This window comes from Camponotus floridanus, unplaced genomic scaffold, assembly GCF_003227725.1.
Source record: "Camponotus floridanus strain SB8 unplaced genomic scaffold, Cflo_v7.5 scaffold27, whole genome shotgun sequence".
In the NCBI taxonomy this organism is placed as follows: Eukaryota; Metazoa; Arthropoda; class Insecta; order Hymenoptera; family Formicidae; genus Camponotus; species Camponotus floridanus.
This window is the reverse complement of record NW_020229403.1, coordinates 1,161,327-1,173,646: the sequence shown is the minus strand read 5'-3', so window position 1 is coordinate 1,173,646 and position 12,320 is coordinate 1,161,327. Positions and strand designations below refer to the sequence as shown.

At 29.9% G+C, this 12,320-nt stretch overlaps 4 protein-coding genes across 4 annotated transcripts; all 4 read left to right on the top strand.

The window, feature by feature from the left end:
- The first annotated feature begins 654 nt into the window (after nucleotides 1–654).
- Nucleotides 655–2,608, top strand: LOC105252265 (odorant receptor 4-like). The gene is made up of 5 exons (XM_020027821.2): nucleotides 655–1,282; nucleotides 1,401–1,500; nucleotides 1,757–1,867; nucleotides 2,128–2,283; nucleotides 2,555–2,608. Exons 1-5 carry the CDS (start codon nucleotides 699–701, stop codon nucleotides 2,606–2,608), a joined length of 1,005 nt encoding a protein of 334 aa, XP_019883380.2. The 5' UTR covers nucleotides 655–698.
- Nucleotides 2,609–4,274: 1,666 nt separating this feature from the next.
- Nucleotides 4,275–6,299, top strand: LOC105252264. Its single transcript, XM_011259569.3, has 5 exons — nucleotides 4,275–5,024; nucleotides 5,252–5,351; nucleotides 5,562–5,672; nucleotides 5,816–5,971; nucleotides 6,207–6,299. Exons 1-5 carry the CDS (start codon nucleotides 4,288–4,290, stop codon nucleotides 6,258–6,260), a joined length of 1,158 nt encoding a protein of 385 aa, XP_011257871.3. The 5' UTR covers nucleotides 4,275–4,287; the 3' UTR covers nucleotides 6,261–6,299.
- Nucleotides 6,300–6,731: 432 nt separating this feature from the next.
- LOC105252263 (odorant receptor 43a) lies at nucleotides 6,732–8,667 on the top strand. The gene is made up of 5 exons (XM_020027838.2): nucleotides 6,732–7,851; nucleotides 7,970–8,069; nucleotides 8,174–8,284; nucleotides 8,343–8,498; nucleotides 8,605–8,667. The coding sequence occupies exons 1-5, from the start codon at nucleotides 7,052–7,054 to the stop codon at nucleotides 8,653–8,655; spliced, it is 1,218 nt and encodes a 405-aa protein (XP_019883397.2). The 5' UTR covers nucleotides 6,732–7,051; the 3' UTR covers nucleotides 8,656–8,667.
- Nucleotides 8,668–10,229: 1,562 nt separating this feature from the next.
- LOC105252262 (odorant receptor Or2) lies at nucleotides 10,230–11,943 on the top strand. Its single transcript, XM_011259567.2, has 5 exons — nucleotides 10,230–11,113; nucleotides 11,222–11,321; nucleotides 11,416–11,526; nucleotides 11,590–11,745; nucleotides 11,890–11,943. The coding sequence occupies exons 1-5, from the start codon at nucleotides 10,326–10,328 to the stop codon at nucleotides 11,941–11,943; spliced, it is 1,209 nt and encodes a 402-aa protein (XP_011257869.1). The 5' UTR covers nucleotides 10,230–10,325.
- Nucleotides 11,944–12,320: the final 377 nt, after the last annotated feature.

Here is a 12,320-nt window from a genome sequence, read left to right as displayed (position 1 = left end):
ATATAAAAAAAATAAATAATATATCTTATTTTTTATTTATTTTTTGTTACAAATTTAAAAAAAATTAATTAATATCAAAACGTATAAATTAAAATATTTAATGTAATCAAAATTATTACCTCGCAATCGAAATTGAAACAGTATATGTTAGGATAGGAATATATAAGATTAACATGATCATTTTCCTAGTTGTTAAATACAAAGGACAATGAACGCATTGCTACAAAAGACACGTAGATAAGAATACTTTCTATAGTAGATAGTCTCATCCCTCGAACAATTATATTCACAAACTTCATCGCTACTGTCTCTCTTCCTTAGGAAACATTTGAATTTTTAATGCGCGCAAGCGCAAGCGAGTTTATCCTATGATCAACTCTTCTCTCTTCAATAATCAGTCGAGATTTAGCTCGCGCGTAGATTCCGCATTACTCATAGGAAACTACGTATTGAATGAAGTTTAAGTGTATCATACAGTATTCTGCAAACTATATAGAAAGATGTCAGGCAAGGATGATTGCTATTACAATATTATATACATTACGCAACCAACTCGCAATATTATGCGAGCGCTCGGTGTTTGGCCTTCTATCGGTAGAGAAAAATCCATTTGCAAGAAATTTTATAAACTCCTATTAATCTCTTTCTCTTACATTTTTCTTTCTTGTGATCTGATACCCGCTATCTTTTATTGGATAATGGAGGAAACAACGCGTGCTCGACTTCAAATAATCCCTGTTCTCCTCTATAACTTTATGGCAGCTGGTCAATATGGCATCTTCATATTTCGCGACGATCAAATCAGGCAATGCTTGAAGCACGTTGAAGACGATTGGAGAAACATTATTAATGCTGATGCGCGCAGCATGATGCTCACCTCCGCCAGGACCGGAAGACGACTAGTCGCGTTTTGCAGTGTTCTCATGTACGGTGGTGCTCTCACCTTTCGAACGATTCTGCCGTTATCCCAGGGAACGTTCGTCACCGAGGAAAATATCACAATCAGGCTTTTGGCATGTCCGGGTTATTATTTTTCGATCGACGTGCAAGTCAGCCCCACTTACGAAATACTGTTCGTGATCCAGTGTCTATCTGGCTTAATTTCGGCCTCGATCGCGACGGGCACATGTGGTTTTACGGCTATCTTTGTGGTCCATGCTTGCGGTCAGTTAAAAATATTAATAAATTTAATGAAGAAACTCGTCGACAAACAGTGGCGAGCGGGATACGAAGTGGATGACAAATTAGCTGAATTAGTTGAGCATCAAATAAGAGTACACAAGTGAGTTTGTGTGTTTCACCAATCTTCAATATCACAAATTTTATATTTTTTTGCGATTGATAGCTAGCTCTATTTTTCCGTATCGTAATGTTTGCTATCATCAGTAATAACATTTCAGTTTTTTGCGTTTGGTGCAGCATACTTTGCATCATGTATGTTTAATGGAAATAATGGCAAATACGATAACTATATGTGTTCTGGTGTATCTCATGTTAATGGTTTGTAAATTTGTCAATTGATTTCAGTATAAAAAAATGAATCGCATATGCGATACAAATTTAAAAGATTTATTGATAACTAATAATTTCACTTTCAAACTCTAAATAGTCATATATTTTAAGTAAAATTTAGTCTTTTATGAAAAGATATTTTTATATAAAAAGATATTTTCATATAAATTTTGCGATTAAGCAAAATACTTGTTCAACGAATATATGACAATATATGATATTTGTATAGATATCTTATTTATAGGAATGGCAAAGTAATAATACAGCAGGTGTATGTACTTATTTATTATGTCTTACGAACGTGACGATTCACATTTTTGTATTTTGTTACACCGGTGAACAGCTCACTGTACAGGTATACGTTAACCTGTACTAATATTTTTGACATTTATGCTGGACAATGTAATGCATCTATAAAATAATCAACTATAAATAATTAAATTTATATTCCACAATATATTTATGTTTCTATGAACAAAATTGAATCAAAATTTCTCATGCTGAAAATAAACTTTATCTCATAAAAAAAATTGGAAATATATAATATTTTGCATTATTTTTCGTAAAGAATATTTTAAAATAATTTCTTTTGTTATGCAATAATATTAATGACAGGCGGAGCAAGTAGCTACTACATCTTGCGAACTTGAATGGTATCGTCTTCCGAGCAGAAAAGCACGTAGTGTCGTATTGCTGATGATCATGTCTAATACGCCGACCAAGATCTCCGCTGGGAAACTCATAGATTTGTCACTTAAAACATTCGGCCAAGTAAGATAATTCTAATTTTTTTCCAGCGTATTTGTTTGCAAAGATTTGGATAAAATTTTTGTGCATTAGATATTTGCAAATAATTTTTTGAAAAGATTTATATAGAATATGTAATTATCCATTCTACTACAATTTAAATATATTCTTATACTATATTCTCATAAATCAAAATTGATATATCTCAATTTTAAGAAACGTTTTGCACTTTATTAATGTTTCTTCACAAATAAAAAATGAATTAGAAGGATCAACATATAAGTATATGTTTTAGATAATGAAAACAGCTGGTGCATATTTTAATATGCTACGAAGTATAACCGAATAAATATCTTAATTAAATGGAAATTATTATGTAGGCTATATGTGTATCGATAAAATCATTTTATTTTGAGGATCAAAATATATGTATTAAATACTGAAAAAAAATTTAATGTGTACGATGTATAAATAATATTATATTCTGTATAGAATATTATTCTGTCTCAAAAATATATCAATATAAAAAGTATTTTGTAATGAACACGATACTATAATTTTGGTAATAGTAAGTTAATAAAAAAAAATAAAATTATATATGACAACTTTCCTATTTATTATCAGTAAATGAATGTTGATGAATAAAAGTGTGTATTTTTTTTTGTTTTATTTAAATTGACAATCTGCCGAATAAAATTTCGTATAATTAAAATATAATTTATTATTTTTTATGAGAGAAATTAGAATATAATCAATTATTTTCTATAAAAGAAATTATGGTTTCGTAAATTTGTGTAAAACTCTTTCTTTTATGCAAGAACATTGATTTTCAATGTAAAAGAACAAAATATTTATCGCTTTTTATTTTTAAAACAGCAGAAAATTTAAATCAATAATCAAATTTAAAAATTTTAAATATATATATATATATATATATATATATATATATATATACTGATAAGAAGTAATAACTATAACTGTATCTTGCGATTTCAAGTGACATCTTTTGAAAAAGCTTACAGAATAGTGCTGCTGATAATCATATCTAAGACGGATGATTCTACTAACCAAGATGTCTGTAGTGAAAATCATCGATTTGTCTTAAAACATTCAGTGATATAAAAGGTAATAATATTCAACTAACTTATATATAATAATAACAACATATTTAATTAAAGTTTGTTTTTCATATATAATTTTACCAAATGTATTTATTCTTTCCAATCTATAACTTAATTATTCATTGAAAATAATTGGAAATAATAAATAAGTAAATACCGTTTATATAATTTTTTGAAATTTAATGCATATATTTTAATATTCCAAAGCATAAAAAACGAGCGTTTGAATTTTATTTATCAAAACTGTGATGAAATAATTAACATATTTCTCGATATCACATTTTGTGTATAAAAAAGTACATCTACATATATAAGATTTAAGAAATTAGAATGTAGAATATCTTAGCTGTTCAAATATATTTTTTATGATACTTTTCTTAATGATACTGCATAGCGATGACGATTTTACACAAGGGTTTGTGCAAAATTGTGTATTATGGCTAATACTTCTCTGCAAAATGTTGAGAATATTTTCCAATATTTTTTCTAAAAAAAGAATGTTCTATTTGTGAAATATAATTACATTATCAATAACTACGAAAGTCAATGAACCGTTGACAGATAAGAATAAATTTTACAGAAAAATGTCTCAATTCTCATTTCATTCGATTATTCATTTCATTTTCAAACTTTACTACGCTTTCTCAAGAATTTTAAACACTCATTATTATCCATTCGATTGACATGACTTGTCAATCGCTCGGAACGCAAGCGCACTTACATCGAGTTATATTCAGACTAAACGATAGCTCATCGAATCAGTGATGGAAAAGCATGCGTTTCGTCATTACATCATCACGTTTGGAATGATAAAATCGTGCTAGATAACGTCGTGTACACAAAAATATTTAATAAAAATTCAAAAATGTTCGTGAATAAAAATTACAAAAACGATATAAAATATAGTATGCAACTAAATCGTTTTGTTTTTCATCTATTGGGTATCTGGCCGTGCATGGAGACCGAGCCATCGTTTTTCGAAAATCTCTGCAGGATCTTGCTCATCCTGAGTTGCTATTTACTCCTCGGTTGTGAGTTAATTCCGACAATCTTGTACGTAATTCTCATCGAAAAACGTACACGCGTCAGACTGAAACTTATATCGTCCGTGATGTTCACGATATTAGCAGTGCTCAAGTACAGCAGTCTGGTGTTTGGTCAGAATCAAATGAGAAATTGCTTGATGTATGTCAGGGACGATTGGCAAAATGTCGCAAATTCAAGCGCTCGTGACTCTATGATTTACAGAACTAGGACCGCGAGACGTTTGCTCCTCTTATGTGGTATATTTATGTATTCTTCCGGCTTGTACTTCCGAACGGTAGTGCCATTGAGCAAGGGAAAATCCATTAACCATCAAAATATTACGATCAGGCACTTGCCATGTCCGAGCTATTTCATCTTTTTTGACGGGCAGATCAGTCCCGCCTACGAAATTATGTTTTTCATACAGTTTTTTTCCGGATTTATAAAATATACCATCACAGTAGCCATTTGCAGTCTCGCTGCTCTCTTTGCTATGCATCTATGCGCGCAGTTGAAAATATTAATGATGTTAATGAACAATTTGATAAACGAACCCGAAGAAAAAAATCTGAATAATAGGCTGGCCGCGATTGTGGAACATCAGACCAGGATGCGAAAGTAAGTTTTGCAATATCTATCTTCTTCAGTTTACTTATTTATATGGAAATTTGCGAAATTTCCTTAATCAACTAAATTTTCCATGAAAATAAATTTTCTTAAATCAATTAAATTTTTCATGAATAATTAATTTTTTTATTTTATTAGTTTTTTATGATCTTTTCTAATATATTAGGTCAACAAAGCTTCCTGATAAAAATCTATACCTTGCGCGCATCCCTTTATAGTTTCTTACAATTGGTGCAGAATACTTTGCAATACACGAGCCTGTTAGAAGTGATGGGATGTACAATGATCGCATGCCTTTTAGGACACGATATTCTTACGGTGCGCCTAAATAATTACATAAAAAGATCACACGATTTTACATTTGTATAAAATATGTGTTTTATTATTTGTAAAATTGTAATTACGTACGTTAAATTTATATATACATATTTATATATACATATTTATATATACACATATATATATATATATATATATATTTAAATATATGTATATATATACATATATAAAGTTTTTGACTTTATATAGGAGTGGGAAGATCAAAATGTTATAGCTATGTTTTCATATCTCGTTCTATTGACATCAATTGGATTCAACATTTTTATTTTTTGTTTTATCGGTGAACAACTCTCTGTAGAGGTATGTTTATTATATTATACGGATTCATTACAATAGCATAGCTGTGTGACGCCAAAAAGTGAGACGTTAATCTTTTTTTCCAATTATTAGTTTTATTTATTTTTATTTAATTTTATTTATTTGATATATTTTAATAAAAATAGGGAGAAAAATTGGCACTAACAGCGTGTACATTGGCTTGGTACCGTCTTCCGGATGCAAAAGCACGGTCACTGATTTTAGTCATAGCCATGTCGAATATTCCTACAAAATTAAAAGCCGGAAAGTTTATCGATCTTTCTATCAAAACATTCGGTGATGTAAGTAATAGGTTTACTAATAAAAAATGATTAACAATATACATATATATCGCAGTGATTAACAATATACATATATGTATCGCAAACATTATTATAAACTCAATCTCTTTATTAATAATTTTTTTAATAAAGTACCGATTTATGAAGATTCAACGTTTTATAAAAGAATTAAACTTTTTAAAAAAGTTAATTTTACACAAAAATCATGCAACATGTATAATATATTATATTTTAGGTCGTTAAAACGGCTGTTACATACTTAAATCTTATTCGAAAAGTAATGGAATAACTAATTTTCAATATGTATATACGATTATATGTACAAAGAGCTTGATTTCCTTTTAGATTCTTTATAAATCCTTCAATAGAATTATTAATTATTTAATAGAGAAAAATAGTAAAAATATTATATAAAATGGAAACAACATTTTCTTATTACAAATGCAAATCCTTAAATATTTTTCAAAAAATACTAAATGTTTTCTCACGGGTTCGAATGTATTCTACTTATAGGATGATACATTATATATCATTAATATATATTTAATTTAATTTTTCATTTTTAATTTTTCATTTAAAAAAATTGGTAAAAACACAGAAATTAATATAAATTATTACACAAAATATTTTTTTTAATGTAATAATTATGAATTATCGTATCACATATTTTATATCGCAATTGTTGTTAATATGATCCTATATGTTTTAATGTTGACAGTAAAATAGTCATTAAATACATGCAGAACAATTGAACATACATTGTCATCAAATGATCAATACATTTGCCTGCCATTTTTTCCTACAGAGAGCTTGCTATTTTTTTCTCTCTACTTTCTCGCATTTACTGCTTTCTAAAGTTGAAACTTCCTTGAAGTTTAGACTTCCTGTCACGTATTTCCTTCTTCGAATAAAAACATCCCCAACGTTCGTAATTTTTCCATGATATACAACAAAGAATAATCACTGTCTATGCTACCGATCCCTCTCTACTTCCGTTTCCGTCAAAGACGCAAGCGCATCATCGCTTGAGTTTTCAGCTTCATGACGATGCGATTAGTTTACTAGCAACATCGCGATCAAATGGATCGTCAAGTCACACATATAAATACTTTTCATCATGATGACATTAAGCGCACAGTACAAGTGACGCGCGGTGTCTTAAATTTAATTGGCGTGTGGCCATCACATAGTACTCCATCTGCGTTCAAGATCATCAAAATAAATCTGCTCAGGATTTTATGCCAAGCCCTACTATATGTCGTTTTCGTGTCAGGTGGGCTGAAGATATTTTTTAAAGAATTGAATATGTATCGTCGCCTAAAAGTGATCGGACCTATGTGTAACATATTGATGACCATACTCAAACACATTGCGTTGATTTATCAAGGCAAACGACTTAAGGACTGCATTAGACACATTGAAGAAGACTGGAAGAAAGTAAATTCAATAAAGGATGATCGCAGGATTATGGTGGACAATTCAAAAATCGGTCGCAGTCTGGCGATTCTTTGCGTGACCTTCATGTATGGTAGCGGATTCTCGTATCGTACGATCCTACCATTATCACGCGGGGTCATTGTTACACCGCAGAACGTGACAATTAGACCGTTACCATTCGATGGCTATTACCTGTTCATCGACCCGCAGAAAACGCCGGCTTATGAAATCATTTTCATCATACAGCTTCTCTCTGGATTCGTGCAATATTCGGTAACCAGCGGTGCTTGCAGTCTTGCAGCACTCTTGGTGTTGCATGCCTGTGGCCAATTAAAGATTCTTATCACCAGAATGGAAGATCTTACACAGATCGAACAATTTCCCGATAAAAATACCAATCGAAAATTGGCAGCTATCGTAAGGCAACATATCAGGATTAAGAGGTAATATAATTATTAAATTGAGAGAAATTTTTATTATTCTGTTTTGTAAAAAAATAGAAATACAAAATTAATAAAATTGATATTTTTATATATGTATATATTAATATTATTATTCTAGCTTTTTGAAAGAAATAGAAAAAATTTTGCAATATACATGTCTGGTAGAAGTAATTGGATCCACATTTCTCTTATGTATTCTTGGTTATTATATAATAACGGTATGCCAGACAACTTTATAAATAAATATCGATGTAAATCTAAATATATATACATACATATTTAATTAACGCTAGAGAATATATTTATAATACGCGTTATATAGGAATGGGGAGATAATGGCATGATGCCAATTGTAATCTACACTACAGTTCTTTTAACGTTTACCTTTAATATTTTTATACTGTGCTTCATCGGTCAGGTTCTTACAGATCAGGTATTAATCAAGTATTTAATAAAAGTGATAAGAATCACTGATCTGTTATCGATTACAGAGCATAAAAGTGTATATTACTTCTTCTACTCTTGATTGGTATCGCATTCCTCACAAAACTGCTCACGGTCTTATTTTAATAATCGCGGTATCTAGTATACCTATTAAAATCACCGCGGGAAAATTTATGGATCTATCTCTTAACAGCTTTGGTGCTGTAAGTGTGTAAGATATTTTATTCGTTAACAATACAAAAAAATTTAAATCTTTTAATAACTCAATATTTCGAATTGTTATGGAATATACAATTACACATTTTTCAGATCATGAGGACATCAGTTGCATATCTAAATTTGCTACGTACGACAAGTTGAAAAATTAATTAGATAAAAATAAGAAACTTTATTCGTAAAAAACATAGGATTTATATTTAATACAAATAACAAATGTTTGCAATGACACTAATTGACGCAAGCACAAAAATTTCATTATATTTATATACTCGAAATTTAATATAAATTCAATATAAATTCGTTCTTTATATTTGTATATTTAGATTTGTATTTTTTGTATATTTAGATGCATTAACGTCTTTTATATAATTTATAATTAAACGAAATATTTTCTCTGTTATATTAGAATATACATTTTTTAACAACCAATAATAAATTACAATATTTAATAACATTTAATGACTCATATAATGTTTTCATAAAAATACACATTATATAGAATTTAATCCTGTATAAAAATACATTATTTCTTTTAAATCATAAGTTTCATGCCAATGATACGTACGCGTAACCGATTGTAATCTCATAATTGATAAAAGTAGAATTTTGCAAAACATTTGCTTATTCTGTGCAATATTTTATATTTTTATATTCCGCTTTTATTTATATACGGTTATGCTGTTAAACATAGAAAAGTTTGTTATCGATGTTAGAGACATTTATCGTATCCAAGTTTTTTCTTTCTAAATTTTTGTATGCCATAAAATTTTAACTACATCATCTCAGTGATGATTTATAGTATTTAGGTTGATCGACGTATTCAATGCTATTCACATATGTCAATTGGAGAGCATATTAATGAATAATTTGATGAACGAAATCTGATGAAAAAAAGAGAAAATTTGGAGAAGAACCTGATCGTAGATATGGAATATTAAATCAAAAGTAAGTCTTGGTATGTTTATTTTATTTATAAATTATACCTATAATATTTTTTATAAGTAAAATTTTTCAACTTTACTTGTAAATTCTTTAATTTACTAGTATTAAAATTAAACAATTTATAAAATATAAAATTGATTAGTTTAGCTTCTGAGAGACTCGTATCTTTATCTATTTCAATCTACTTTCTTGTTCATTTATTTGTATTAAATTTTATATTTGTAGAATTTGTATAGAATCGATCTCTCGAAATTTTGCATAAAGTTGATATACAATGATTAGTAATTTAATATAAAATTAATATATCATATTCTATATTTTTTTTATTTTGCTACATCCTTCTTATTACATATAATAGAAATGAAAAATTTTTCAATAATTTACATTTTGCGTGCCTCTTTATCTCATTCATCATTATTTCATTACCTTTCTGAAGAAAAATGCCATTTAAGAATTGTCATGTTATGTATCACGCAATCTCTATATGATTCTTCATGTTTCAACCTTGTACTTTTTACTTAATCTGTAGTAAAGTAGTCATTGAGCACGGAACACGTGCATCGTCATCGAAAGATCAATACCGCTTTTCTCCACCGTGGTTGCTATTTTTTCTCTCTATTTTCTCGTACTTGCTACTTTCTAAAGTCACTGCACGTCCGTAACTTTGCAATACCTCCTTCCTCGAAAGTCCTCGATGTTTGCAACTTTTCCGCGATTTATAAAAGAGAAAAAAAGATTACAGATAATAATTGCTATATCTACTACCGATTCCATTTCTCTTCCGCTTTTAAAAGACGCAAGCGCACTGCCGTTACATTTCCCGCTTCATATCAGTACGTTAATCAGTTCCTTAGCAACATTTGAATCAAATGGATTATCAAGCACATACTATTCATAGAAACGACATCAGACGCACCGTGCAAGTGACGCGTTATGTTTTAAATTTAATTGGCGTATGGCCATCGCAGGACAATTCGTCCGGTTTCAGGCTCGCCTGGATAAAAATGTTTAGAATCCTATGTCAGATTCTACTGTACTTTATCTTCGTGCCAGGAGTGCTGAAAATGTTTCTCAAGGAGAGAAATACGCGTCGTCGCCTTAAAATGATCGGTCCTATGTGCAACTGTTTGATGGCCGTGTTGAAGCACGCGGTGCTAATTTGCCGAGGTGATCGCATCAAGGACTGCATCAGGCACATCGAGGAAGATTGGAGGAAATTAAATCTGGCGGAAGATCGTAGGATTATGATGGGCAATTCGAGAATCGGCCGTAGTCTCGCGATCCTCTGCGTAGCCTTCGTCTACGGCAGCGGATTTTCGTATCGCACAATTATGCCCTTGTCACGAGGAGTCATCATCACGCTACAAAATGTAACGATCAGGCCAATGGGATTCGACGGTTATTACGTGTTCTTCGATCCGCAAAAAACACCTGCTTACGAAATCGTCTTCATTATTCAGTTTCTTTCTGGATTCGTGCAGTACTCGGTAACCAGTGGTACCTGCAGTCTGGCAGCTCTTTTGGTACTGCACGCATGTGGTCAATTGAAAATTCTTATCGCCAGGATGAAGAATCTTACGCAGATTAAACAGTTTTGCGACAAAAACGCTAATCAGAAATTGGCAGCTGTTGTGAAGCAACATATTAGAATTAAGAGGTAATTATTGCGATCGTTTATGCCAATTAAATTTTAAAATCTTTTTAAAATGTTGCTCTTTGAATATAAATTAATAAAAATAAAGTAGTATTATTAATATCATCTTAGCTTTTTAAACAAAGTAGAAGAAATTTTGCAATATACGTGTCTGATAGAAGTAATCGGATGTACGTTCATATTGTGTCTTCTTGGATATTATATAATAATGGTATGAAATTTATTTTAAATAAGTATAATATTATATACAAAAATTGAAAATACAATTAACAGTGCAAAACATATTTTTGACGCGCGTTTTATAGGAGTGGGAAACTAAAAATGCAGTATCTATGACGACATATACTATACTTCTTTTAACATTCATCTTTAATATTTTCATATTGTGCTTTATTGGCGAGCTACTCACGGACCAGGTATTAAGCGATAATAGTTAATACAAATAGCAAAACTCGTTGATTGGTTTCATACGATTGTAGAGCATGAAAATGTACGTTACTTCTTGTACTCTCGATTGGTATCGCATCCCTCACAAAACTGCTCGTGGTCTCACTTTAATGATCGCGGTATCTAGTGTACCTATTAAAATCACTGCGGGAAAATTTATGGATCTATCTCTCAATAGTTTTGGTGCTGTAAGTGTTTCCATTTCATATATTTCTCATATATGTATATAATTTTTTTTTAAACATTAGATAATAATGATTATAGGTAAAGCTTTGTCTTGCAAATCTTAATTAATGAAATATTAAATGAACCATATAATTACGTTATTTTAGATCGTACGGACATCAGTAGCATATCTTAATATATTACGGACAACCAGCATTTAAATAATAAAATTTCAATTAAATAAAGGATGTAGAACCATTGTAGAGAATCTAAACAGAAGTTTATAAATTTCTGCCGAATGTAAATAGTACCGTTTGTAATATTAATTAACGCAAACACAAACATTTCCGAATCTTTCATTCTCATTTTGCTAGAAATTTTATATGTAAATTTATATTTTCTTTTACATTTGTATGATTTCTTATAATTATATTACAATTGTTATTTATAATTTAAAGTTATAACATAAATGACGTATCCACGTAACACATTTTTTATTAGCAAGTAATAAATCAATATTTTACTTACACGACATCCTGTTTACATAATAATAATATAGCACAAAACATATTATTCCTTTTTAATCGTAAATTCAAAC

Excerpts from the sequence above, each read along its gene's own strand:
- LOC105252265 (XM_020027821.2), top strand. The coding sequence starts at position 699 with ATGGAGGAAACAACGCGTGCTCGACTTCAAATAATCCCTGTTCTCCTC. Across the intron at positions 1,283-1,400 it reads CATCAAATAAGAGTACACAA|TTTTTTGCGTTTGGTGCAGC; the intron begins GTGAGTTTGTGT and ends ATAACATTTCAG. Across the intron at positions 2,284-2,554 it reads CACTTAAAACATTCGGCCAA|ATAATGAAAACAGCTGGTGC; the intron begins GTAAGATAATTC and ends TATATGTTTTAG.
- LOC105252264 (XM_011259569.3), top strand. The coding sequence starts at position 4,288 with ATGCAACTAAATCGTTTTGTTTTTCATCTATTGGGTATCTGGCCGTGC. Across the intron at positions 5,352-5,561 it reads TAGGACACGATATTCTTACG|GAGTGGGAAGATCAAAATGT; the intron begins GTGCGCCTAAAT and ends GACTTTATATAG. Across the intron at positions 5,673-5,815 it reads GTGAACAACTCTCTGTAGAG|GGAGAAAAATTGGCACTAAC; the intron begins GTATGTTTATTA and ends TAATAAAAATAG.
- LOC105252263 (XM_020027838.2), top strand. The coding sequence starts at position 7,052 with ATGGATCGTCAAGTCACACATATAAATACTTTTCATCATGATGACATT. Across the intron at positions 7,852-7,969 it reads CAACATATCAGGATTAAGAG|CTTTTTGAAAGAAATAGAAA; the intron begins GTAATATAATTA and ends TTATTATTCTAG. Across the intron at positions 8,285-8,342 it reads GTCAGGTTCTTACAGATCAG|AGCATAAAAGTGTATATTAC; the intron begins GTATTAATCAAG and ends TATCGATTACAG.
- LOC105252262 (XM_011259567.2), top strand. The coding sequence starts at position 10,326 with ATGGATTATCAAGCACATACTATTCATAGAAACGACATCAGACGCACC. Across the intron at positions 11,114-11,221 it reads CAACATATTAGAATTAAGAG|CTTTTTAAACAAAGTAGAAG; the intron begins GTAATTATTGCG and ends ATATCATCTTAG. Across the intron at positions 11,322-11,415 it reads TTGGATATTATATAATAATG|GAGTGGGAAACTAAAAATGC; the intron begins GTATGAAATTTA and ends CGCGTTTTATAG.